The sequence below is a fragment of the Chrysochloris asiatica genome, unplaced genomic scaffold, assembly GCF_000296735.1.
Source record: "Chrysochloris asiatica unplaced genomic scaffold, ChrAsi1.0 scaffold00026, whole genome shotgun sequence".
NCBI classification, from domain to species: domain Eukaryota; kingdom Metazoa; phylum Chordata; class Mammalia; order Afrosoricida; family Chrysochloridae; genus Chrysochloris; species Chrysochloris asiatica.
The window spans coordinates 21,069,682-21,095,370 of record NW_006408544.1 but is presented as its reverse complement, the minus strand read 5'-3'; the positions used below and the strand labels follow the sequence as shown (position 1 = coordinate 21,095,370).

The 25,689-nt window shown below is 37.9% G+C and overlaps 1 protein-coding gene across 1 annotated transcript in view; it reads left to right on the top strand.

The window, feature by feature from the left end:
• Positions 1-25,689, top strand: part of USP24 (ubiquitin specific peptidase 24) — a 184,720-nt gene that overhangs the window by 129,767 nt on the left and 29,264 nt on the right. Inside the window, exons 37-52 of the mRNA XM_006839815.1 lie at positions 1,052-1,122; positions 1,883-2,043; positions 5,891-5,952; positions 11,083-11,274; positions 12,256-12,373; positions 15,589-15,733; positions 17,195-17,314; positions 18,079-18,204; positions 18,871-18,969; positions 20,457-20,539; positions 20,906-21,047; positions 21,258-21,377; positions 21,778-21,998; positions 22,458-22,582; positions 24,329-24,470; positions 24,815-24,965. Of these exons, the coding sequence (XP_006839878.1) occupies positions 1,052-1,122; positions 1,883-2,043; positions 5,891-5,952; positions 11,083-11,274; positions 12,256-12,373; positions 15,589-15,733; positions 17,195-17,314; positions 18,079-18,204; positions 18,871-18,969; positions 20,457-20,539; positions 20,906-21,047; positions 21,258-21,377; positions 21,778-21,998; positions 22,458-22,582; positions 24,329-24,470; positions 24,815-24,965 (2,078 nt within the window). The remainder of the gene's footprint in view (positions 1-1,051; positions 1,123-1,882; positions 2,044-5,890; positions 5,953-11,082; positions 11,275-12,255; positions 12,374-15,588; positions 15,734-17,194; positions 17,315-18,078; positions 18,205-18,870; positions 18,970-20,456; positions 20,540-20,905; positions 21,048-21,257; positions 21,378-21,777; positions 21,999-22,457; positions 22,583-24,328; positions 24,471-24,814; positions 24,966-25,689) is intronic.

Below are 25,689 nucleotides of genomic sequence, written 5' to 3'. Positions count from 1 at the left end.
GGGTTAATGCATCAGACTGCAAAGTCATTTAAACCACAAGGTCAGTGGTTCAAGGTCACTAGCTGCTCCTTGGAAACCCTGTAAAGGGTCGCTGAGGGTTGGAATAAACTCGATAGCACTTAACAACAGCAACAACAACGTGCATTTTAGTGGCCATTATAGAGTTAGTATATACATACTAGTTTCATAAACCAGATAAGCAACATAAGTGTATAGAAAATTTTAAAAGTTTATGGAATATTAAAATAATGTTGAAAATTATTTATCTTGAGCCCAAGGTGTTTTCAGGAGTCATATATGAGAAGTATAAACCACCATGCTCTCAGTTCAGTTTGTCCTAGAATTGTTTAGTTTTAAGTCAAGATTTAAAAAGTATGACTTCAATTGAGAACTCTGGTGGTGCAGCGGTTAAGTGCTCAGCTGTAAACTGAAATGCTGGCAGTTTGAACTCACCTAGCGCCGCCACAGGAGAAGGACCAAGTGATCTGCTCCCATAAAGAATGCAACCAAGAAAATCCTACAAGGAAGTTTTCCTCTTCACACTGTTGCTGCTAAGTGCCGTCGCCTCTGCTCCAACCCACTGTTACCCTGTATGGTATTTCCCAGGAGTGGCTGGTGAGCTTGAACCTCTGACTTTGTGGTTCAAACCTACTTTGCAGTCCAGTGCATTAATACACAGCGCCTCAGGGTTGCTGTAAGTCGAAATTAGTTAGACCATACTTAATGACAAGTTTACTTTGGAATACATTTTATACTAGCAAGTATTGGTAGTTGTTTGGTTCAATAATTTATTCTGTAACTATGTGCAAGGCATTATGCTAAAATGTGGGAGCTACACCTGACATGGTTCTCATTCTTGAGCTCCGTAGACTTTCCTGGGGGTAAATTGACAGATGTGGGAACATTTGTAGAAGGTCCTAAATTTGATTCCACATAGAAGCATTTCTGCTAGAAGTAAGCTTAAGAAATTACAGTTTTTGAAAGTTTGAAAAGATGTTGCCTAACTTAATTCTCTCTTCCCTACCCCAATTCTCCTTATTTTTCTTACTAGCATCTTTTTATAACTTGCCCTGTGTTGCTGATTTTATCATTGATATTCTACTTGGATCCCCAAGTGCTGAGGTAAGGATTTTTTAAGTTAAAAAAAAAAAACAAAAACCTTTTTTTTCTTACTCTGTTGTAGACTTCCTTATATAGCTGAGACATTATAGTTCTATCAGAGTCCCTCTTAGACCACTCTGAAGGTACAATGACCAGCTAGACTCTTACCATTAATGCTTTGATATATTCTACGAGGAATTATGAAACCAGAATTGACTACACCAATGGCGTAATACCTGGTCTTGTCAATAAAACAATTGGTGTTTGTTTACAACATGAACTTTCATTAGAGTTTATAATTCTGACTTATATGACCTTGAAAATGAACTTATTAAATGCTTAACTTTCATTTAGACTGTGTATCTATTGATTAAAGCACTCTAGTAACATAGTGGTTATGAATCGGGCTGCTAATCTCAAGGTCAGCAGTTCAAAACTGCCAGCTGTTCCACGGGAAAAAGATGAGGCTTTCTGCTCCCGTAAAGATTTACAGCCTCAGAAACCCTCTACAGGGTCCTATGAGTCAGAACCGACTCCACGGCACATAACAGTAACCAACAACATCTATTGATTAGCCTAGGTTAGTAATTACAGTCGAAAATCTGTTCCCAAATATACTTATTTTTAATTAACCTTAGTCAATGAAAACTTTACCATTAACAATTGAAACTCTCATAATTTTGTAATAATCCATCAATAACTCAAATGAAATAGTGTGGGCTTCCTTTGAAGGAAAACATTGATTGATATACGTCCTTTGCCGCTGACAATGTAATTTCAGATTCGCCGTGTTGCCTGTGATCAACTGTATACGCTTAGTCAGACCGATACTTCAGCCCACCCTGATGTACAGAAGCCAAATCAGTTTCTCCTAGGTGTCATTCTCACGGCTCAGCTGCCTCTCTGGTCCCCAACTAGTATTATGAGAGGGGTCAATCAAAGGTATGTAACGAAGATTGGAAAGCTGAAGTTAGAAGGGAGAAAGAATAGTGATTTGGGTATTGCGTCCCTGAAGTCCAGAATATATATATATACCAAGAATTTCTCCTTAGCTCTTCATTATCACATGTGCTGTGAAAGAAGGCATTGCTGCTGTTCTCACTCCCTCAGGATAGGAGAGTGAGGAGAAATGCTACCAGGCGTTATTCTCTTCTCTACCCCCACCCCCAACCTCCACCCCAACAGGTCCTGATCACAAGGAGGACCTGTTATTAATGACTTGAGCTGGGTCATTATGTAAAGGTCACACAGCTCATGTCCTCTTGTTGATCACTTTTTCTCGGCTCAGCATACTTCACAGCTCCCTCTCTATAGGGAGTTGGACTCTGCTTCTCTATTTCTTAGTTTTGCATGTACCTGGGCATCTGGAAAGGGTTATGGTCCAAGCTGTACCATCACTTGGTTAAGGCAGTTTTGCCTGTCCACCCTAATCACTACAGGCTAGCCTGCATGCATGGGCACCCTCATCTAGGCCCGTGGCGGGAGATAAGAGGGGTCCCTTCAACCTTAGGTTTAAGCTACTTTTTCAAACTCAGTTTTCAACAGAGAGCTCCTGCTCTGGGACTTACAGGTGCCAGAGAGTTTTATGGAATCATTATGTACTTTCCTTGTGTCCATACTGTACAAATAGGGCTACCTTAAGTTTTGACTTTTATTAATATCTGTATTTTCTAGATATGAAACGTACAATCTGTAAAATTTCTTGCAATTGTGTCATAATTTTATCTGTAAGTCTTCATGACAGGATTAAATGTCTATCAAACTTTATGTTCTCATGCATTTCCTAATACATGGGGTTTTGTGGCCCAGCATATCTGAGTCTTAATACAATTATTATTTTGAAATATTTAACCTTCTCATTTTAACATTCCTGATTTACAAATAAGGCTGAAGTCAGGATTTTGATTGCTTAAATATTATTGTGGGTAACTTACATGTTAAAGATTTTGCCAGTGTGGCCCTCAACCACTCTTCAGGGCTGGAAAAGAACACACCCTCTTTCAGTCAAGCAGTAGATAGGTATATGGGGTGGGGGCAACAAAACTAATGCTTGTTGTCAATGATGGAGAAGTCAATCATTCAAAAATCAAAGGGTCAACATGAATCTAAGGGCAAAGGCCAGAAGGGATGGAAAGATGGGTGGAAAGGAAATAGAAGCAACAGGGAGGAATAAGTTAACTGTTGTTCCACACAGGGGATTGCAGTCATTGAGATGAAGCAAAGTGTATGATTTGTTGAATGTAAAACTGATGATTTTGTCTATAAACCTTCACTCAATTCACAATAAAAAGTAAAATAAAAATAAAAGGAAAATTGTAGTGGTTTTGAATTGGGCTGCCGAACCACAAGGTCAGCAGTTCAAAACTACCAGCTGTTCCATGGGAGAAAGATGAGGCTTTCTGCTCCCGTAAATATTTATAGCCTCAGAAGCCCTGTACAGGGTCTTTATGAGTTGGAACCAACTCCACGACACATAACAGCAACAATATAATTATATTGCAATTTATGGAGATTTAGCCTGAATTAGAATTTAGCTGTGTGATTCTGATCATTAAAAGTAATTCTTGGATGATGCAAAATCATATGCCAAAGAATATATTTTCAACAGACATCTATATTAAAAACTATTGGAACTTCTTATTTTGACCATAGATTTCTACTGCTTTTAAATTTCTCTCAGTGCAGAAGATCATTTTATTATAAGACGAATGATTATGTAGTGAAAATATGAAAGCCATTTTGTAAGAAACTAGCTATTATGCTTATTGTTGCAAGAGTCAGACTAGTTAATATGAGTAAATATTAAGAATTTGATTTTTATGTTCACTTGCTCTAAATTGGGGCGGAAGGAGGAATCACTGGATGAATTCTTTAATATGTACTCTGCAGGAATCACTTTTAAAATTTTGTTGACTCCAGAGCAGCTTAATCTTACATAAAATTGAATCTTAGTGTTTTCATCTTTTTTTTTTTAGAAATTTTTTTAAAATGCCGAAGTTTGGTACATATTTTCCCTTATAGTATTAAGTAATGTTTATAAAGCAGTTCTACATGCTAACTATGTGCTGTGTTTATAAATGTTTATGAAATGGTTCTACATGCTAACTGTGCTGTGCCACATAGCATGCTAAATTCTTTGCATAAGAGCACATAATAAACCAAGGACTACTTAAAAATGGGGTAACAGTACTGCCAAATTAATTTGGCTATTATGAAGATCAAATTTGGCAGTACTGTTACCCCATTTTTAAGTAGTCCTTGGTTTATTATGTGCTCTTAGCTTGAGTCTCTTTCATGTATACTTGTGTGTGTGTTTCTTATACTGTGGTGGTGGTACTGGTAATGTGCCGTGGAGTCAGCTCCAACTCATAGTGACCCTGTATAGGATTTCTGAAGCTGTATATCTTTATGGGCATAGAAAGCCTCATCTTTCTCCCGTTGAAACAGCTGGTTGTTTCGAACTGCTGACCTTAAGGTTAGCAGCCCAATTTCATAACTACTGCACTACCTTTATACTGTGATAAGCATTTTTTTTAAATTACAAAACTAAAGTTGAAGTTGAAATAAGTTGTTCATGGACACCAGCTGTAATTAATGGAGCCAGGATTAAAATCAGGATTTGTTGGATTCTGATACTTAGGCTATTAACTCCTACTGTTGTCTGTGTCAAGTCAGTTTTATGGTTCATAGTTGCCCTATATAGTGTTTCTTAGAGCCACTGGTGGGTTTCAAACTGCCAACGTTTTGGCCAGCAGTCCAGTGCTTATCTTACAGTGCTACGTCATTGTAACTGCTGAAAACCCTTCATTTTGATACTCTTAGATAAAATAAATTTCCCTTCTTTCACCTCTTGCCAAGCTTTATTTTTCTTCTTCTTGCTTGTCACTACTTGACACATATATGTACATATACAGGAGTATGTAGGGGCCCTGGTAGCATAGTGGGCTACAAGTTGGGCTGCTACTCTCTAGGTCAGCACTTTGAACCCACTTAGAGGGAGAAAGACAAGGCTGCCTGTTCCCATAAAGATTTACAGCCTGAGAAACTCTCTAGGAAGCAGTTCTACTCTGCCCCGACAGGGTCTGCTGTAAGTTGGAATTGACTGGATGGCAGTGGAGTTTGGGGTTTTATGTAAGAATGTATATTAATTTTTAATTTGTTGTTCTCCTGTGTTCTGTTCGCTGTTCTCCTAATCACCTCCAGGCATATTGTTGTTATTAAATGCCACTGAGTCGATTCTGACCCATAACGACCTGGTATAGGGTTTCCAAGGAGGAGTTCGTGAGCTTGAACCACAGACGTTGTGGTTCAAACCAACTTTGCAGTCTAGTTCATTAATCCACAGCACCACACCAGGACTCCAGCTTATTAAATATTTGTTGATCATTTGAATGAATGGATGCAATCAGAGTATATTTAATCAGTGCACATGTTAGTGAAAAATTTGATAGATTTAATAAGTTTCCCTCTCTCTATTCCTATACTGTGTCTGTAGAAGTAAAGTCATTAATAGTGTTTGCTAAACTATAGAAGTTGTTGTTGTTGTTATGTGTCATGGAGTCGGTTCTGACTCATAGCAACCCTGTACATGGTTTCCGAGGCTGTAAATCTTTACAGGAGCAGAAAGCCTCATATTTCTCCTGCGGAACAGCTGGTATCAGTATAAAAGATTTTTATGCTTAAGAAAATTCTCTTGCTCGTTGGTTTTATGAATTTGTTCTTATAAGGAAAATGCCTTTTATTTTTAAAACAACCATTTCCTAATAATCAAAACTTACTTCTCTTTTAGACTGTTATCTCAGTGCATGGAGTATTTTGATCTGCGGTGCCAATTGTTAGATGATCTGACAAGTAAGTAAATGTCTAACTTTGATTTGTGTCTGCAGGTTGTGGATGTAGAAGAGTAGGCTAAATGGTCATTTCTAAATCTGATATATACAATATCTCAGATGTAAATAAGTTGTAAATATTGTTTGAAGTTGAATGCTGTTTCTTTGAAAATCCTATGTAAACCAATATGCCAGTGAACTCCAGTGTATAGATCAACCATTAATGTGATTCATAAAACTGTAAGTTTTGTTACTGAAAAATTCTTCAACAGCTCGTATTTTAATTACATTTACACAGAACTATCAGGAAGGATATTTTCATGTAATGAGGTCAATTCTCATGATTTAAAAAGTTGATCGTTAAGGGAAAGAGAATCTGTATTGAGACATGTTTATTATTTAGTGTCAGTGAGTTAAATATTGTTAGAAATTTTGTCATTGGAGTGTTGTTAACAGGGCTTCAAACTGCTTCTTGGTTCAGTTATGATCAACAAAGCCAGAACAGACCCAAATCTGTAAAATGTGGTGTATCAGAACGATAACTGGAATGGGAAAAATTAAGGACCAATATGCTGCTGGAAACGTAATCTCTATCCAGAAAACAAGGACAGCATGCACATTGCATTGTAATCAAATCTCTGGACAGGCAGAGTTGGAAATAATGGAGTGCAGCTCAAAGATGACAGCCACACACACCAGTTTGAATGTGCGTCTCTCTCCACAGTCCTAGCAATGATCTAATCTCCTTAACCAGGCTTCTGTAAGGGCTCACTACAGTTCTGAATCTCCCACCCCAGGACTTCCACCATAATTTTCCCCATTCCACTGGTATACCTACATTTTACAGATTCAGGTCTGTTTCGATTTCATAACATTGACCATGACTGAACCAGTTTATACCTTAGATTTTAATTATTTGTATTGTTGTTGTTACTACCATCAAGTTTGTTCAGTTTTCCAAGGAGTGCCGAGTATGTTAGAACTATTCCTACAGCACCACACCAGGATTCCAAATTAATTATCTGCGCTTACCCTGAAATAATTCAAATTAATGCTGGAATATTAGTTGTTCAACTCAGAAGTTATTAGTTTATTCCCTACTCTCTTTGACAAAGGATTTGCTTCAACTTATAGAAATTAAATGAAATTAAAATCAGGGTGAACAAACATACTAGTTGGGGAAAAATGTCAAGGACAATAGGAAGAAAACATACTTTGCATATATACTTTGCATATATATATACAGTATAAATATCAAGGACAATAGGAAGAAAACATACTTTGCATATATATATATATATATATATATATACATATATATATACAGTATAAATTACAAAGCCCCACACAGAATTGAGTTGTAATGTTCCTAGAAATCATTGGTAAAGAGGAAACGGTATATGATTGGTTTTTCTCAGCATTCTTTTATAGAAGAAGAGACAGATCTTTTCCCCAGCATTTAAGTCTAAAAGAAATTTCAAAGAAAGGTCTTCATGTAACAGACACTTAAAAATACTGTGATTAATACTCTTAAGCAACATTCCCAAGGCAAGCACTTTCATCAGTTTCAGAAGTATCTCGATAAAAAGTGAGGATGCAGTTCTCTGAGCAGTGAAATCAAATTTGCTGGTACCTGAGATGACACAGTCTGAGTCTTGATTCATAAATAAGATCTACTCTATCTAGAAAAGTAGATGAAGTGCATGTCCATCTAACAGCCTAACCTAGATATTGTGTTATTGACCAAGCTTTAGGGGAAAATTGGGCCACAAGCAGCAAGCTTTGCTCGCTAGCTTTGACTTGCATAGTGTTTTTTGAGGACTGGAATTTAGAATGAATGAACAGATTATTAATGCAAGTTTTAGGCTGCTGAGTGATAAATGAGGAGTTCAGGATCCCTGTTATGTACTGTCAAGTTAGTTCCAGCTCATTGACACTGTGTAGAGTTTCCAAGGAACAGCTGATGGGTTTGAACTGTTGATCTTGTGATTAGCCATCCAGTGCTTATCCTACAGCACCACATCAGGGCTTCTGGGATCCCTTAGGGGAAAATAAATTAGCAGGTGATATGATTTGAAACAATGGTTGTCAGTTTTGGAGAGTGTTATGTGCCAATGATTATTACTGGTGATTGAAATGCAAAGGTTGGAAACAAAGAGAAAGAATCAATAATTAGAAAATATGGCCTTCGTGACAGAAAAGATGCTGGAAATCTCAAGATAGAATTTACAAGACCAATGATTTATTCATTGCAAATATCTTTTTTAAGTAACATAAAACATACATGGACTTCACCAGATGGAATCCACAAAAATCAAATTGACTGCATCTGTCTAAAGAGATGGTTGAAAAGCTCCATGTCATCAGCCAAAACAAGGCTAGGGACAGAATATGGAACAGACCATCAATTGCTCATATGCAAGTTCAGGCTGAAGCTAAGGAAAATGAAAACAAGTCCATGAGAGCCAAAATATGACCTTGAACATATCCCACCTGTATTTAGACGTAGCTCAAGAACAGATTTGATACATTAGATACTAATGACTGCAAACCAGAAAAGTTGTGGGATGATATCAGTAACATCACACAGGAAGAAATCAAAAGGTCATTAAGAAGACAAGGAACAAAGGAAAACCAAAATGGATGATAGGACTCTGAAACCTGCTCTCCAGCATAGAGTTGCTAAACCATTTGGAAGAAATGAGGAGGTAAAACAGCTGAACAGAAAATTTCAAAGGACAGTCAAGAAGACAAGTAAAATGTGCAACGATCTGGGGTTAGAAACCCAAAAGGAAGAACACGCTCAGCATTTCTCAGCTGAACGGACTGAGAAAAAAAATCAAGCCTTGACTAGAAATACTGCAGGAGTCTATGGCAAAATACTGAGTGGTGCAGAAAGTATCAAAAGAAAATGGAAAGAGTACACAGTCACTGTACCACAACTGTTTCAAGAGGTGTAGCATATGGTCAGCAATCAGTGGTACTGAAGGAGGAAGTCTGAGGTACAGTTTGAAGGCATTGGCAAAGAACTCAACTCCGGGAATTGATGGAATATAATTGAAATTTTTCATCTAACTAATGCAGCACTGGAGGTACTCACTTATCTGTGCCACAAAATATGAAAGATAATTACCTGAACAACTGACTGGAAGAGATCCATATTTGTGCCCATTCCAAAGAGAGGTGACCCAATGGAAGATGGAAATCATCGGACAATATCATTAATATCAAATATAAGTAAAATTTTGCTCAAGATAATTCTAAAATGGCTGCAACAGTTCATCAGCAATGAACTGCCAGAGACTCGAGCCAGATGCAGACAAAAACATGAAATGAGGGATATCATTGCTGTTATGCTTTATTGACTATGCAAAGACTTTCAACTGTGTGGATCATGACAAGATATGAACAATATTGTAGTGAATGAGTATTCCAGAACACTTAACTTTGCTCATGAGAAACCTAGACATAGACATAGACCAAGAGGCAAGTCGTTTGAACAGAACGACACTGAGTGGTTTAATATCAGGAAGGTGTGTGCCAGGGTTGTATTCTTTCACCAAACTTATTCAATCTATATGCTGAGCAGATCATCCGAAGAGCTGGATTATATGAAAAAGAATGTGGCATCAAGATTCGGGGAAGACTCATTAATAACCTGTAATATGCAGGTGGTACAACCTTGCTTGCTAAAAGGGAAGAGGACTTAAAAAATTTACTGATAAATATCCAGTACCACAGCTTTTGGTATGGGTTGCACCTCACTGTAAAGGAAACAAAAATCCTTACTCCTGGACCACTATATAACATTATGATAAATGGAGAAAATGTTGAAGTTGTCAAAGACTTCATTTTGCTTGGATCAACATTCATGGAAGCAGCAGTCAAGAAATCAAATGACATTGCGATACTCAAATTTCATGCGCAAGACCTCTTTAAAGTGTTTAAGAGCAAAGATTTCGGTTTAAGGACTAAGGTGCACCCGACTCAAGTTATGATATTTTCATTAGCCTCATATGCATGTGAAAGTTGGATGCTGAATAAGGTAGACTGTATAAGAATTGATGCATCTGAGTTACAGTATTGGAGAAGAATATTAAAAGTACCATGGACTGCCGAAAGAACAAAGTCTGTGTTGGAAGAAGTATAACCAGAATGCTCCTTAGAAGCCAAGATGGCCAGACCTCATCTCTCATACTTCAGACATATTATCAGGATGGACCAGTCCCTGGAGAAGGACATCATGCTTGATAAAGTAGAGAGTCTGTGAAAAAGAGGAAGACCCCAATGAGGTTGATTGACACAGTGGCAGCAGCAATGGGCTCCAGTGTAGCAGCAATGTGAAGATGGCACAGAACAGGTGGTGTTTCATTTTGTTGTACATAGGATCGCTATGGGTTGGAACCAACATCCCCTTAACAGCAATGTCTGTGCTAGACACTTTATCCATAGCCCTGTACAGTGTTGGTGTTATGCCCATTGGAAAATTGGGAATATAGCAAACAGGTGGTAGACATAGGATTTTTATGCCCGTCTAGCTCTGACTGACCCTAAGTGGAAATGTCCCTTTCCACCTTACCTTGTGGGGACCCTGCTTGCTTGTCACTATGCTGCATTGTAATAGAGCATAACCACTCCTTCCCTTCCAAAATTTTCATCACCAATATGAAATTTTGCTTTAAATCATTCAGACCAGAATAGTTCTCAGATGTCAAGGTCATTGTTTAGAAACCTGCTTAACTACTGACCTTTGCCCTTGCAGGTTTATGCCCTCCTTTGACTTGAGTAACACTGCTGCAGTGTGCGTTCTCTTAATCCTTTGTCACTTCCTTCTCCTGAAGATTGTTTCCTGGGCATCTGCTTTCATCCCCAAACTGGAAGCATCTTAAGAGCAATTGCCTCATGCATTTTTTATCTCCAACATGTAGCAGAGTGCCACAGAAGAGGGGCACTCAGTAAGCGTTTGGTTTAGGAAGGGAAGAGTATATATAAGCTTTCATCATCCCTGCAGGCCACAGTTCTAAATTATTATTTATTAATGACAGTCTCTGTGAGGTCTCGGAAGTGAAAGGACTTGACTTTTGCTTGTAGGATTTTGAGTTCATAAAAGAAAATTCTTCTTTGTTTGTAACTGGTCTCTTTTTGTCCTCAGCTTCAGAAATGGAGCATTTAAGAATCAGCCCAGCTACCATGCTGGAAGATGAGATTACTTGGCTGGATAACTTTGAACCTAATCGCACAGCTGAATGTGAGACAAGTGAAGCAGACAACATCTTACTGGCAGGGCACTTACGACTCATTAAGACCCTTCTTTCACTCTGTGGGGCAGAAAAAGAAATGCTTGGTAATTATTGCTTCATCTTACTATGTGGTAGAATACTTCTTTTCTCCGTTATTGCCCTGCTAGTGTGTATAATTTGGAAAATAAGATAGATGCTAAGTGTTCCACAGAAAATTGACCCTTTGGGCAGTAGGGGATTGTCTGGAATTTTAGTGGCTAAGAAATTGAAGTTGTATTTTACCTTTGTCACTAGGCTCATAGAAGTTTATAGTGTTCCAAATAATGGGAACATATAACTTCTTAATACCAAGTAAAATTATAATTTAAAGTAGATTTTTGGGTTTTGTTTTTTGTTTGTTTCTGGTTTTTAGATTACTTTATAATGTATAATCAGTTGTATATCTTATTTCTTTTGAGTGGTGATTCTCATTTGGGATGGCAGCCCCCAACTGCTACCTCCAGATGGAAGAGTACATATGAAAGTCTCTTGGGCTGCATATGCAACTCGAAAAAGCATATTTGATAATATAAATTATCTTCAGAAAATGAGTCAAAACATTACCCATCACCTTTAAAATACAAACTAAGTTGGCTACAGGGGATACATAGAAAAGAGTGATTCTCAACATTTTTTATCTAAAGTCAAAGTTTTAAAAGTTTTAAATTCCTTGTCTGGACTAGTTATTCACCCAAACCATTCTGCCTTGTGGGGCCTTAGGCACATATGTTTGTGATGTCGAAGCGAACATCAATGAAGCCATTGAGCATTGAAGCATTACTCCCCTGGTTATATTGTAAGCTCATGAAGGAAGGCACTCACTCGACTCTCTTATAACCTGTCCCCTGACCTACCATCCACCTGCCCCATGTCCTGACCCTCAGAGCCTTGCTGTCTAGTAAGTGCTCAGAAAATAGGTTTTAAAGTACATTGAATACTCTCCTATTACGTGGCCTTGGGTGCCTTTGCTGCTCTGATATGAAGTTCAAGACTTGAATTAAAATATAAGTGTTCATCCTCACCCTGAATGTTATGCTCTATTCCAGGTTCATCACTCATTAAACCATTGTTAGATGACTTCCTTTTCCGAGCTTCTAGAATTATTTTAAATAGTCATTCTCCAGCTGGCAGTGCCGCCATCAGTCAACAGGACTTTCATCCAAAGTATGGAAAATGCACGTTGTGTTCAGTTTTGGTAAAAATTCTCTAATTTGAAACTTTAGCTCGAAAAGATTTTATTAACTTGGAGTTTGTCTTCCATCTTGTGTGTTTCCCTTATATTATCCATTGTATAAAGAATTATATGTAAAGAGACTTAGCATAAAACCTACCTGGCTCCGCGAGTCTGTTAATGCCATTATTTTAATAATGGATGAATAAATAACAGTGTGCTTAACTTTGCTCAGTGCCTTTTAGTCAATTCTGAATCATAGTGACCCTGCACAGGGTTTCTGAGGAGTGACTGGTGGGTTTGAATTGCCAACCTTGTGGCTCAAACTGTCCTTGCAGTCCAGCACTTTATCCTGCAGTGCCACACCAGGATTCCCTGTGGTTAGCAGACCAGTGCTTATCTGGTAGCATTACACCAGGACTCTCTGTAACAACTCTCTGTTGTTGTTAAGTGCCTTCAAGTTGGTTCTGACCCATAGTGACCCTTTACAGGGTTTCTGAGGCTGTAAATCTGAGGAGCAGAAAGCCTCATCTTTCTCCTGTGGAGCTGCTGGTAGTTTCGAACTGCTGACCTTAAGGTTCGCAGCCCGATTCATAACCACTATGCTACCAGAGTGCTGTAACTTAGTTGGTAGCTAATTCCAGGAGAAATCAAGTGTATAATAATGATGTCTAAAGTAAAAGTAAATAGGCTCTGTTTCCTTTGTGAGAACAGTCTGTAAGTGCTTTCATTCCTGTACCTTGTTCTCTCCTAACGTGACTGTGCCCTCGTCATTGAAACCGATAGAGGTTTATTGCAACAGTAATTTAAATTCAGTTTTTTTTTCATGGGTAGAGATTTGAATGGGTCCTCTGGAGCTTTGACCTTGTTAACATAGTAGTCCAGTAGTCCAGCTATTGAAGCTAGGGAGAGGAGGCAGCTACCGAGTCGCCGTCTCACTTGCTCTGAATCTAATATCCTTGGTTCTTTCCCCATGAGAACTACAGTTAATCGAGAAATCCTGAAAAACTGAGGAGTTGGTATTTAAACAGAAAAAAATTCTTAGGTGATTTTAGCTGTAATTATAATGGGCAAAGTAAGGTTGGTTGATTGGAGTTCCAACTCATAAGCGACCATATATAGGATTTCCAAGGCTGTAAAATCTTTATGGGAACAGAAGCCTCATCTTTCACCCTTGGAGCATCTGGTGGACTCGAATTGCTGACCATATGTTTAGCAGTCTAACATATAAACCCATATGCCACCAGGGCTCCTTGAGCAAGGTATAATTAATATTTTATGGAATCTTAAGAGGTCTCTTAAGTTGTATAAATACTTATCTGTTGTTAAGTCCTGTCAAAACAGTTCTGACTCATGTTGCTGTTGTTAAGTGCTGTCAAGTCAGTTGTGACCCATAGGGTTTCTGAGGAGTGGCTGGTGAGCTTGAACCCCTGACCTTGTGGTTCAAACGGCTTTGCAGTCCAGCGCATTAACCCACAGTGCCACACCAGGACTCTATTGGTGGTGGTGGTGGTGGTCATGTGCCGTGGAGTCGGAACTGACTCATAACTAGCCTGTACAGGGTTTCCGAGGCTGTAAATCTTTACAGGAACAGAAAATCTCATCTTTCTCCCGCGGAACAGTTGGTAATTTCAAACTGCTGACCTTAAGGTTCATAGCCTGATTCGTAACCACTACGCTACCAGAGCTCCTTAGCGACCCTGTAATAGACTTTAAGGAGTGGCTGGTGGGTTTAAACAGCTGATCTTGTGTATCAAATGATTATCCTACATTACCACACCAGGACTCCAATATTTATATAGAAGTTACTTATTAACAAAATCTATTTTGGGTAATGAACCTTTGAAGTGTCCCTCAGATTGTGACTCCCACTCCTTATGCCACTTCTGGAAGATTTAGTACTAAATGTATGGCCTCCTATGGAGTTAGTACTAAATTTCATTAGAGAGATGGACAGATTGATAGATAAAGGAAGAAAGGAAGGTATTTAATTTTCTGTGAATAAAAAAATACATCTCCAGCAATTTTATTGAAATTTTTATTTTGGAATTCTTGTTAAAAGCAATGCCTCCATCAATGAGGAGTAGTCTGTTTTTTGTTTCTTTGTTTGTTTGTTTGTTAAATCATATATGGTGCCTTCATGGAAAATCATTTTATGTCATCCACCCCCAGCCTACCCTATTTATCTATATCAGTGATTCCCAACCTCTCCCATCAAAACCTTTAAGCCAGAAAGAGGTTTTAAATGCTCAGTTACTCTTTTTAAAATGTATGTATGACACATCCCAGCTCACCTGGCCTTTGCCACCAGGAGCTGTCAGTACCTCAGTATCCTCAGTACCTGGCACAGGGCTAATCCAAGAACCTCACAACCCCTTTTGAATACGTTTTCTGTAACCCAAAAAGTGTGTCACTCAGAGTTTGGGTGTCCTCTTTTCTGTGTATTCTACCTAACTTGTTATCCTCTCCCTTAATGCAAAATTATCCTAGATTATAATACATTACTAGCCATCTCCAAAATACATTTTACTGAAGAGGTCACTATGGGAAACTTTTCGTTTCCTGCAGAATGCTTGATCGTTAAGTAATTGGTTTGGCATGCTTTGTGTTGACCCTTTTTCAGCAAAATTAAGTAGATTTAATTTTTTTATACCTGTCATATCTATATAGTGTTTTATAGTTCCCTATTCTGCTTTGTGTCACTTTCATTTTCTACCACGTTAGATATTTGAATTTCAGGGGGATATATACAAAAATCTTTTGGCTTATATCTTGTTCTTGTAGTTGTTGTGTGCCATCCAGTTGGTTATGACTCACTGGGACCCTAAATGGGGTTTCTGAGAGCAGCAGATGGATTTGAACTGCTGACCTTGCTATTAGCAGTCCAGTGCTTATCCTATAGCGCCACACCAGAGCTCATTCTTACAACACTTTAATTGAAAGATAACTATTTCCACATCATATTTATTGTGTGATTGTAGCTTTCTCTTCCATTTATGTTGACCCTAAGAATTTAGCTCTAAATTATATTCTGAGTAAGTATAGCACTCCTTACTGGATTGTTCGATTTCTGAGATCAGACCTGACTTAACTGTGTTTCATTAATTACAGCTTTTAACACTTTTATTTGAAATGCTAATTTAGTGTAATGAACAATTGAATTTAAGTAGATGGTTCATTGTTGAAAGTAATCTGTTTTTGTTCATAGGTGTAGTACAGTGAATAGCCGATTAGCAGCCTATGAAGTCCTTGTAATGTTGGCTGACAGCTCACCTTCAAATCTTCAAATAATTACAAAAGAGCTACTTTCTATGCATCATCAACCAGACCCTGCTCTTACCAAGGAGTTTGATGTAAGTTTTCCAGGCATTTGTTAAGTTGACCTCTCAGACATTCAACTTAAAAACAGTTTTGCGTTCTTCTAACCACAGAGAAACAACAGCAGTGAGGAATTAAGAGTCTTATACGCCAATCAGCATTAAACTAGTATATTATCTAACAAACTGTGGTATATTAGTAAACTGTTAAGTGCTGTCAAGTCAATTCTGACTCATAGCAACCTTGTTTAGGGTTTCCATGAACTTTTTGAGGACCCCTTGTATTTTTTCCCATAAATCAGGGATTATGGATTATACCAATACAGTGAAGAAATGCTGGTTTCATATAAATGCATATTATTATGAGTCAGTTTTTCTTATCTTGTAACATTCTCTTTTTAGAAATCTATGCTTTGGGGGGCTGCATATGAATTTAAGTGTTAATTGGATCTTAGAAATCATCCTACTCTAAGTATATGTCTAATGTTCATAAAAAGCATGCTAATATATAATTTTTTGGAAACCCCATGCAAGGTCGGAACCGCCGACCTTGTGGTACTTGACAGCAGCAAAATGATATACCGGTTTTTGTTAGTTGAATGATGACGTGGATGCAGGTACATGATCTTTGCAGATGACATGACTGTGATCGTTTCATGGCAGAACCAACACTGTTCTAACAGCATTTCAAAATGTATCATCACAGTGCTCTTTTCCACTTGTAGAGGTGCTGTCCTAAACTTTACTCAAAGTGCTGCTTCCAAACTGTTCCTAACCAGAAAAAGCACTGTAAAGTACTGGTGAGTTGGTACTGACTTATAGAGACCCTGTATAGATTTTCTGAGGAGTGACTTGCACCAACCTTGTGGTTAATAGCCCAGTGCTTATTCTATAGTGCCACCAAAAATATTGCTCTTTCAAAAAGGAAAGAAATGAATATAAGGCTTTCTTGACCATCCAGACCGATTAAGATTCTTCTTACTGAACACTTTCATAGAATCGTATTCCTATTTTGGAGTACTTCAGAAAATTTGTATAAATACGGAATTGAACAATAATGGATTTCTCCATGAACTTTTTGAGGACCCCTTCGTATATTAGTATTCTAGTTTGATTAATGTCTGTTTTCCTACTATATTATGGACGCTTGAGATCAGGGCACAATATGTGGCACATAGTAGGCCCTCTGTAAGTATTTGTTGAATGATAATCAAGTAACTGAATATGTGACTAAATGAATATATAAACAAATGCACACCTACTGTATGCCAGGCATTTTACATATGATCTGAAAAGAAGTACTGTGCTAATAGTGTTTTATAATTCTCTTAGCATCTGCAGAAGTACTGAGTGAACCAAGATTTTGCTAGCACCCTGGGTGTATAAATCTGTTGAGGATGTCTCTCTTTCCTCTCCAACATCCTATGTAGCTATAGTGGAAATCTGCTGGGAACAGAGATACAAATTCTCTTCTATGTGTACTCCTCTTTTTCCTAGTACCTTCCACCCGTGGATAGCAGGGCCAGTTCAGGGTTTGTGGGACTGAGGAATGGTGGCGCTACTTGTTACATGAATGCAGTCTTCCAGCAGCTCTATATGCAACCTGGTCTTCCTGAGGTGATTTTCTTCCTCTTTCTGGTTTGGTAATGTGATCGTAAAGTGTGTGTTGTGTGAAAATTGTTCAATGTTTATATATTGGCTTTTAGGTTTGCCAAAACTAACCATATCTAGGAGTTTTCAGTACCTTTGTGTCCATTGTGGATAACATGTTCGTAGTCACTTATTTTTATAAACGTGCTATTGTAAATGCTGCCTATGTGACAGATGGACTTTGATCTAATGTGATTTTTGGATTCCAAAATTATTTTCAAACTATTCCATGAAATTATGAACAATTTTAGTATTAGGAATATCTAGGCTGTGTCATTAGCACTCTGTAATATAATATGTTGTTAGTGCCATTGAGTCAGTTCCAGCTCATAACAACCCTATATAGGGTTTCTGAGGAGTGGCAATGGGTTTGAACTGTCAACCTTGTGATTAGCAGTCCAGTGCTTATCCTCAGCACCACACTAGGATCCTTTTATAATCATATAGTACTAGCTTTATGATATTTGCAGGTATTTCAATTGTGTATTGTCACACGGATTTCCTGTAGTAATCCTGGTAGTAGTACTAGTTGTAGTTTTTCATGGTTAAAGGAGGCAGACAAAAGAGATTGCACCAGCTAGGAAGTGCTGGAAATCAATATATATTGAGTAGTAGCCACATCCAAACATATGGACCATTCTGTAATAGGAATGGGGATATTCAAATCTCTGTAGTTTAAGGCTTTCTATGAAAAACACTTTAATATGTTTAACTTGGTAAATTTCTTATAGTCATTACTTTCAGTGGATGATGACACGGACAACCCAGACGATAGTGTCTTCTACCAAGTACAGTCTCTTTTTGGGCATTTGATGGAAAGCAAGTTGCAGTATTACGTGCCTGAAAACTTTTGGAAGGTATTTCACCAAATAACTTTTTAGATTTGAAGTTGTTATATATTTAGAATTTATTTGCATTCCTTCTCTCATAATAACATTTTCTTGTCTTTATTAATTCTAGACTAATTCCATTGACAAAAACCTATAAAATAATTGGCTATATCATTCTTTTTTAAATTGGTACTTGGTTTCAAATGATTAAAATACAGAGAAGAATACACTTTATCAGTTTCAGAGATCTTCTAATTTTAATTATTTTGAATATTTATCATGACTTACTTTAGCTCTGAAGTATTTATTCAAATCATTCCTCTAAACCTATGCCAGTTTCTCTAACGTCTTTGAATGAAGCGCACTCATTTCTAACCTGATTTTTACTATGTTTCACATAATGGAGGATGCCTTGTGTTTTCCTTAGCAGGTTTGTTAATTTCTAAGAGAGAAGCTGTCCCATAGCCATGTTCTCACCCCACCTACTTCAGTGTCCTAACTTGTTACTATTACTAGAGGGCCAAGGACAAGTGTAGACAACTGAACACAAGCTAATCCCACTTCAGTAATGACTGTTCACATCCTAATGATGAACTTGCCTTTTAGAAACATGTCACTGCTCTTTCACAGTCCCTTTCCACTGTGTTCAGAAATTGTTAACTTTGTGTTGAATGTTTAATTCTCGTTATATAGATTTTCAAGATGTGGAACAAAGAACTTTATGTGAGAGAACAGCAGGATGCATATGAATTCTTTACTAGTCTCATTGACCAGATGGATGAATATCTCAAGGTAGTAAAAGTCTTGCTTACTCTCTGTGTCCAGCTCTAATTATAGTACCAGAACAGTGTTTTGGGATTTAGGATTATTGACAAATTAGAAATTAGTCATCTTTAACACTACAGTTGTTATCCAGTTTTTCTGGGTTTGAACACCAAACCAATCACTAGAGTTATGTACTTCTTTTCTTCTTACTCCACCTAAAACTTAATCATCTATGCCTACAACATAATCATTTGTATGTACATACTCTTACTATGCATCCACTGAAGTAGGTTGGCCTCAAGGGAGTACAGCCGATACCGATGAATGTTGCAGAGTGGTCTTGGAATTCAGAGTGCTCTGCCAAAGGGCAGGAAGGGACCACATGAAATAGTGGTTTTCAGTGATGTTTAAGCCTCTAACTAGTACAACATGTGACAAAATTGTATTGCCCTCTAAGGCAACAACATCTATGCAGTAAGGAGCTCTGGTAGCGTAGTGGTTACAAATCGGGCTGCTAATCTCACTGTCAGCAGTCCAAAACTACCAGCTGTTCTGCAGGAGAAAGATGAGACTTTCTTCTCCCGTAAAGATTTACAACCTTGGAAACCCTGTACAAGGTCGCTGTGAGTCAGAACCGACTCCACATCACATAACCACCACCACCAAGGTATAGTCTCGTGTCAACTAAGCCTACCCTGTCTGTCCACTGTGCCTCTCTTCCTATTGGTAGGCACAAATCACAAACACCCATTTCCTTCTCGTTTTTTGATTATAAAAAAATATATAACATTTGCTATTATAATCATTTTTACAGGTACAGTTCGGTGATAATAATTTCATTCATTATGTTGTACAACCATCACCACTGCCTCTTTCTAAATTTTTCCATCGCCCTTCACAAACTCGTGTCATCATCCTCCCCTCCCCCTCAGGCAATGACTTCCTGGTCTCCCCTTTCTCGGCCCTGGTAACCACTAATTAATAAATCTTTGGCTCTATTTATTTGCCAAATTCTAGATATTTCATACAGTTTATCCATTTTATCTATCTTTCTTACAAAATAACTTCTGAATCCATAGCCTATAACCCACTACTAGTTATTATGGAGAGTTACCGTTAGCTTGGAATTGTGGCATGGAGGTGAGAGATTTGGAATGATTACAGAATGCTCTCTTATCACCCCACTGTTCCTGACTTCAGCTGGTCTTCAACATTTTCTGATAACCTGTATTAGTCTGTCACTGGGTCTGACAATGAGTATTGTTCTTATATTAGTTTCTAGCTTAAATTATCAGAATGACTCGGTTTTATTTGTATTTATTTATTTTTAATGTTTTATTGTGAATTATGTGATAGAGTTTACATGGGAGAGAGCATTAGTTTTATATTCGGTTTTATTTTGTTGGTTGAAAGACAGTCTTCATTTCAGGCTAGGCCCAGATAAAATTTTATATAAACAACCCATGCATTCTAGAGGCATCCAGTAAAGTTTTGTTAATGTTTCATTCCAACAGAAAATGGGGAGAGACCAAATTTTTAAGAATACTTTTCAGGGCATCTATTCCGATCAGAAGATCTGTAAAGACTGTCCTCACAGGTTAGTGGATATATCACCGGCATAAAATACCATGACTATTGTTTTTAAATGATTCTTCTGATATGTTGAAAGACTTGCAAATATGTTTCTAAATGGATCTATAAATGTTTACTGAAGTAAATTACTTTGATTTTCATGATTTAGGTCCTTAAGGAAATACTGTTAAAATGTATGATTAAAATAATTTGAGTTGTCAAAAATTGTCATTTTTATTTAGCATGTGCTTTCAAAGAGTGAGGGATGCATGGATTTATTTGACCAGTTATTGAGTATAGTTCTGAACTCTATCTAGCTCAGGTTTTGTGATTGTTTGAGTATTTTCACATACTGTCTCTGATGATGGTTTTTCTCTTATCTCTTAATTAGATATGAGCGAGAGGAAGCTTTCATGGCTCTCAATTTAGGAGTTACTTCTTGTCAAAGTTTGGAAATTTCTTTGGACCAGTTTGTTAGAGGAGAAGTTCTAGAGGGAAGTAATGCATATTACTGTGAAAAGTGTAAAGAGAAGGTATTATGTTTGTCCTTTTTAAAAAAAAACAAAAAACTAATTTGTTAGTTATGTACTTTGTCTCTATAGAAGCTTCCATTGTTCTTTTCATTAGATTGTGCTTGTTTGCACTTGGAGTGGGGAAGTCCTATAGAATCTATAAGCCTTTGCATTATTTACTGTGCTGTTTCATTTTCTCCATGGAAATAACTGGATTTTGCTTTTCTTTAGCGAATAACGGTGAAAAGGACCTGTATTAAGTCTCTCCCTAGTGTATTGGTAATTCACCTAATGAGATTTGGATTTGACTGGGAGAGTGGACGCTCCATTAAATATGATGAACAAATACGGGTAATTTTTTTCCCCCTTGAAATTGCAGCCATTGCCTTACTCTCTTTTTCACTGTTTCTGTCCTACATTTTCAAATTTCACCTGAGATGTGGACTTTTATGGGCCCAGCATTATGAAGGCTTCCCACCTTAAGCTACTGCTGTGGAACCGGCCATCATGTGTAAACAGTGGCCATCGTTCCTAGAAGGAGTCCCAGTGATGGTTGTGAACTCTACTCAGACCAGAGACTATATTTTGGTTTATTTGGTTATGTTTCCAGATTTGTGAGCCATTCTGAGATGTTGTACTGGAATTGGCTTAAATTAGGAAAGCACATCCCTCTCATTTGTATCTGATTTAATTGGGTAGTGCTGTACCTGTTATTCATCACTACTAATATGGTTCTTTTGTTTTTAAATAGTTTCCCTGGATGTTAAACATGGAACCTTACACTGTTTCGGGAATGGCTCGCCAAGATTCATCTTCTGAAGTTGGTGAAAACGGGCGAAGTTTGGATCAGGGAGGTGGAGGATCCCCACGGAAAAAAGTGGCCCTCACAGAAAACTATGAGCTTGTTGGTGTCATTGTGCACAGTGGGCAGGCACATGCGGGTCACTACTATTCCTTCATTAAAGATAGGCGGTAAGAATTTTATGGCGATACTCTTCACTCTCTGCCCGGCCGGTATTCTCTCCCCTCTGTTCTCTGTCCATTCTCCACACTTACTTCTATGGTAATGGTTTGTTGTTAGGTGCCATCAAGTTGGTAACTTGACTCATAGTGACCTTACGCACACAGAATGAAACACTGCCCGATCCTGGGCCAACGTCACAGTTTTTGCCACTCTTGAGCCCATTGATGTTGCCACTTTGCCAATCCATCTCATTGGAGGGTCTTCCTCTTTTTGTCTGACCCTCCACCTTGCCAAACATAATATCCTTCTCTAGTCCCTCTTGACAATATGTCTGAAGTATGAGAGACGAAATTTGGTTCTTTTGGAGCACCTGTTTATATCTGTGGGCGATGCATAGAGATTTATGCAGAGGGTAGATGTGCATTTTTTAAAAACCTAATAAGGTTTTTCCTATCTCTGGACTTTAGGGGATGTGGAAAAGGAAAATGGTATAAATTTAATGACACCGTTATAGAAGAGTTTGACCTAAATGATGAGACCTTAGAGTATGAATGCTTTGGAGGAGAATATAGACCAAAAGTTTATGATCAAAGTAAGTATTGGCAAATTGATATTTCTCTTTAATTTTTTTTTTCTTTTCTCATTATTGTTATGTATAAATAAAATCAAATTAAAATAAAACAAATAGTTGAAAATACCAATTTTGTCTCATAGTGACCCTATGGGACAGAATAGAACTGTCCCATAGTTTCCAAAGCTGTAAATTGTTACAGAAGCAGGCTGCCACATCTTTCTCCCACAGGGAAGCTGGTTGGCTTTAACCCTCTGACCTTTGGACTGGCAGCCAAGCGCTTAACCACCACACCACCAGGACTCCTTACTTTCAGTTTCCTATAATTATCACTTATTTGATTCTTTTTCTAATACTGTAAGAATTCCTCCCCAAAGTCCTAGGGGGATAGGTAGTAAGTTAAAAAGAAAAATAAATATCAAGGAGAAGTAATGAACCAAGAACTTCAGTCAGAAGTGCACTAAGATTTTCAGATTGCCTTTTCACTGGGTAAGGAAGAGTTTATTTAATTAAAGAAGACATTTTTGACACATGGGTCTTAAAAACCATAGTTATTATACAGTGTGGCAAAATAGTCTTTACTTTTGCAACTTCTACCCGCGGGGGGAAAAGTATATCACAAATTCCAATCTGAATCTGTTATTTGAAAAGTATCCGCTCTGCAAACATCTTATTAGCATTTCTGGAACCAACCTAAGTAAGATGATTATTGCATGATTTTGGAATCTTCTAAGGACATTTCAGGAGCTCTGGTAGCATAGTGGTTATGAGTCAGACTGCTAATCTCACGGCCAGTGATTCGAAACTACCAGCCGTTCCATGGGAGAAAGATGGGGTTTTCCGCTTCTGTAAAGATTTACAGCTTAGGAAACCCTATGCAGGGTCACTATGAGTTGGAACCAACTCCACGGCACACCACCACCACCAAGAACATTTCTGAATTCCTGTTTGTATTAGACCCACTATATAAGATTGTGATACCCTACCATGGAAGTGATAAATCTCACGGAAGTAGCCTTTTAATTTTCATATGTATTATGGGGTGGTGTGCTTTGCAGTGGGTAATAATTCATAGTGACCCTGTATGGGTTTCTGAGGTTATAAATCTTTACGAGAGCAGAAAGCCTCAACTTTCTCTTGTGGAGCAGCTCATAGATTCAACAGCTGACCTTGTGATTAGCAGTCCAGCCCCCAACCCATTTGTATGTAGTATCGTCAGAATTCAAGAAAAACTTCACTGTTAATTGCAGAAATAGTTATGTGAAGCCAATTATAATCCCATCAGAGCATGTAATTTAATGTTTCTTACCTTTTGCTTAAATTTTTACTTGCCTAGGAATATTGACTTTCTTTTCCTTACTTAATTATAATACATTACTTTCTCTCATCCCCACCCCACCTCCATTCACCTCCCAAGTGAGTTTATCCCTTTTATTCCCAGAACTTAATACTGGCCCTCCATTCTAAGCAGTACTCTTAAAATTCCATTTTATAACTTTGCCTTTTATAAAATTTAGCTAGTAATTGCTTATTGAACTTGGTTGTTAAGTGCCATTGAGTAAGTTCCAACCCATATGACCCTGTTTGGGTTTCTGAAGAGCTGCTGGTGAGCTTGAACCACTGATTTTGTGGTTCAAACCTTCTTACAGTCCACCACAATAACCCACAGCACCACATCAGATTTATAAGCCCTTTATTTGAGCTTGTCAAAACTAGAAAACCCTCCTTACTTAACAGCGATTTCTTTCATAATGTCTTGTTATAAAGCAAATCCATATACTGATGTACGCCGAAGATATTGGAATGCTTATATGCTCTTCTACCAAAGGGTATCTGATCAAAATTCCCCAGTGTTGCCAAAGAAAAGTCGAGTTAGTGTTGTAAGACAAGAAGCTGAAGACCTGTCTCTGTAAGTTTCTCTTCATGTTTGCATTGCTATATGATTTCTTTAGGTGGTTTTATAATGTACTTGAGAATGTACTGTTTGGGACTTAAAGATGATCAACTAGAGAAAAATTCTAAAAAGAAATTTCTTTATTCCCTTTCTTCTTGTCATTCTTTCTTTGCTAAGTTATTTTTCTATCTGGAAATATGTATATAAATCATTCTAGAGTTATTTTCTTCCATTTAGAACTCAGATTTTTTAAATCCTGACGTCACTTCACCATTTATATTCATTTGGTAATTTTAATAATACAAAAATGATGGCTGCTTTATACTAGACAAACAAACATTTTTGATTCTGTCTCTTAGGTCAGCTCCATCTTCACCAGAAATTTCACCTCAGTCATCTCCTCGACCCCATAGGCCTAACAATGATCGGCTTTCTATTCTAACCAAGTTGGTTAAAAAAGGAGAGAAAAAAGGACTATTTGTAGAGAAAATGCCTGCACGAATATACCAGGTAAGAACCATGTTAAAGAAATTCCAAGGAGTAAAGTCCATAAAAATGTGAAAACTCACTGCATACGTGACAGTTGGCTTTTTAAAGATTTAATTTTGCCCTTAGTGCCCCCTCTTACTCACCTTATTTCATGGATCTTTCATACTGGGTTTCAGAGATGTCAGGTATATTAGTTGTCTTGTGCCATTATAAAAGAAATGATTGGTTGTAGCACATAGGAACTTCTCTCATAGTTTAGAAAGCTACAAGTTTGAATTCAGGGCACCAACTCTGGAGGAATTCTTTGTCATTCACATATTAGGAGCAAGGTTTTAGTCTCCTTTCAGTATCTGTGGGCCTGGTGTCCCTGGAGGACCTCCATGTTTCTAGGTCTAGGAGTTTCTCAGCACAGGCAAGTCAGGTCCAAAGGACATACTCCACTCCTGGCTCTTCTTTTTAGGGGTAGAGAGGCCCCCGATCTCTGCTTGCTTATTTAATCTTTTATATCTCAAAAGAGAATGATTCCAGATATAACCTAATCCTATAGATTATACCCTTCACTTCACTCTAGTCCTGTTCCTCTATGGCTGTGTCACTGACTCTGGACCCAGGAGTTCCCATGTCTTGCCACACTGCTGGCCAACCAGGTCTCCACCCAGGTTCACAGGAGTCTATTGAATGTGGTAGGGCTTAGCTTGCTGCTTCATTGCTGTTTTTCCCTGACTTCCCGTTATCGGTAACCAAT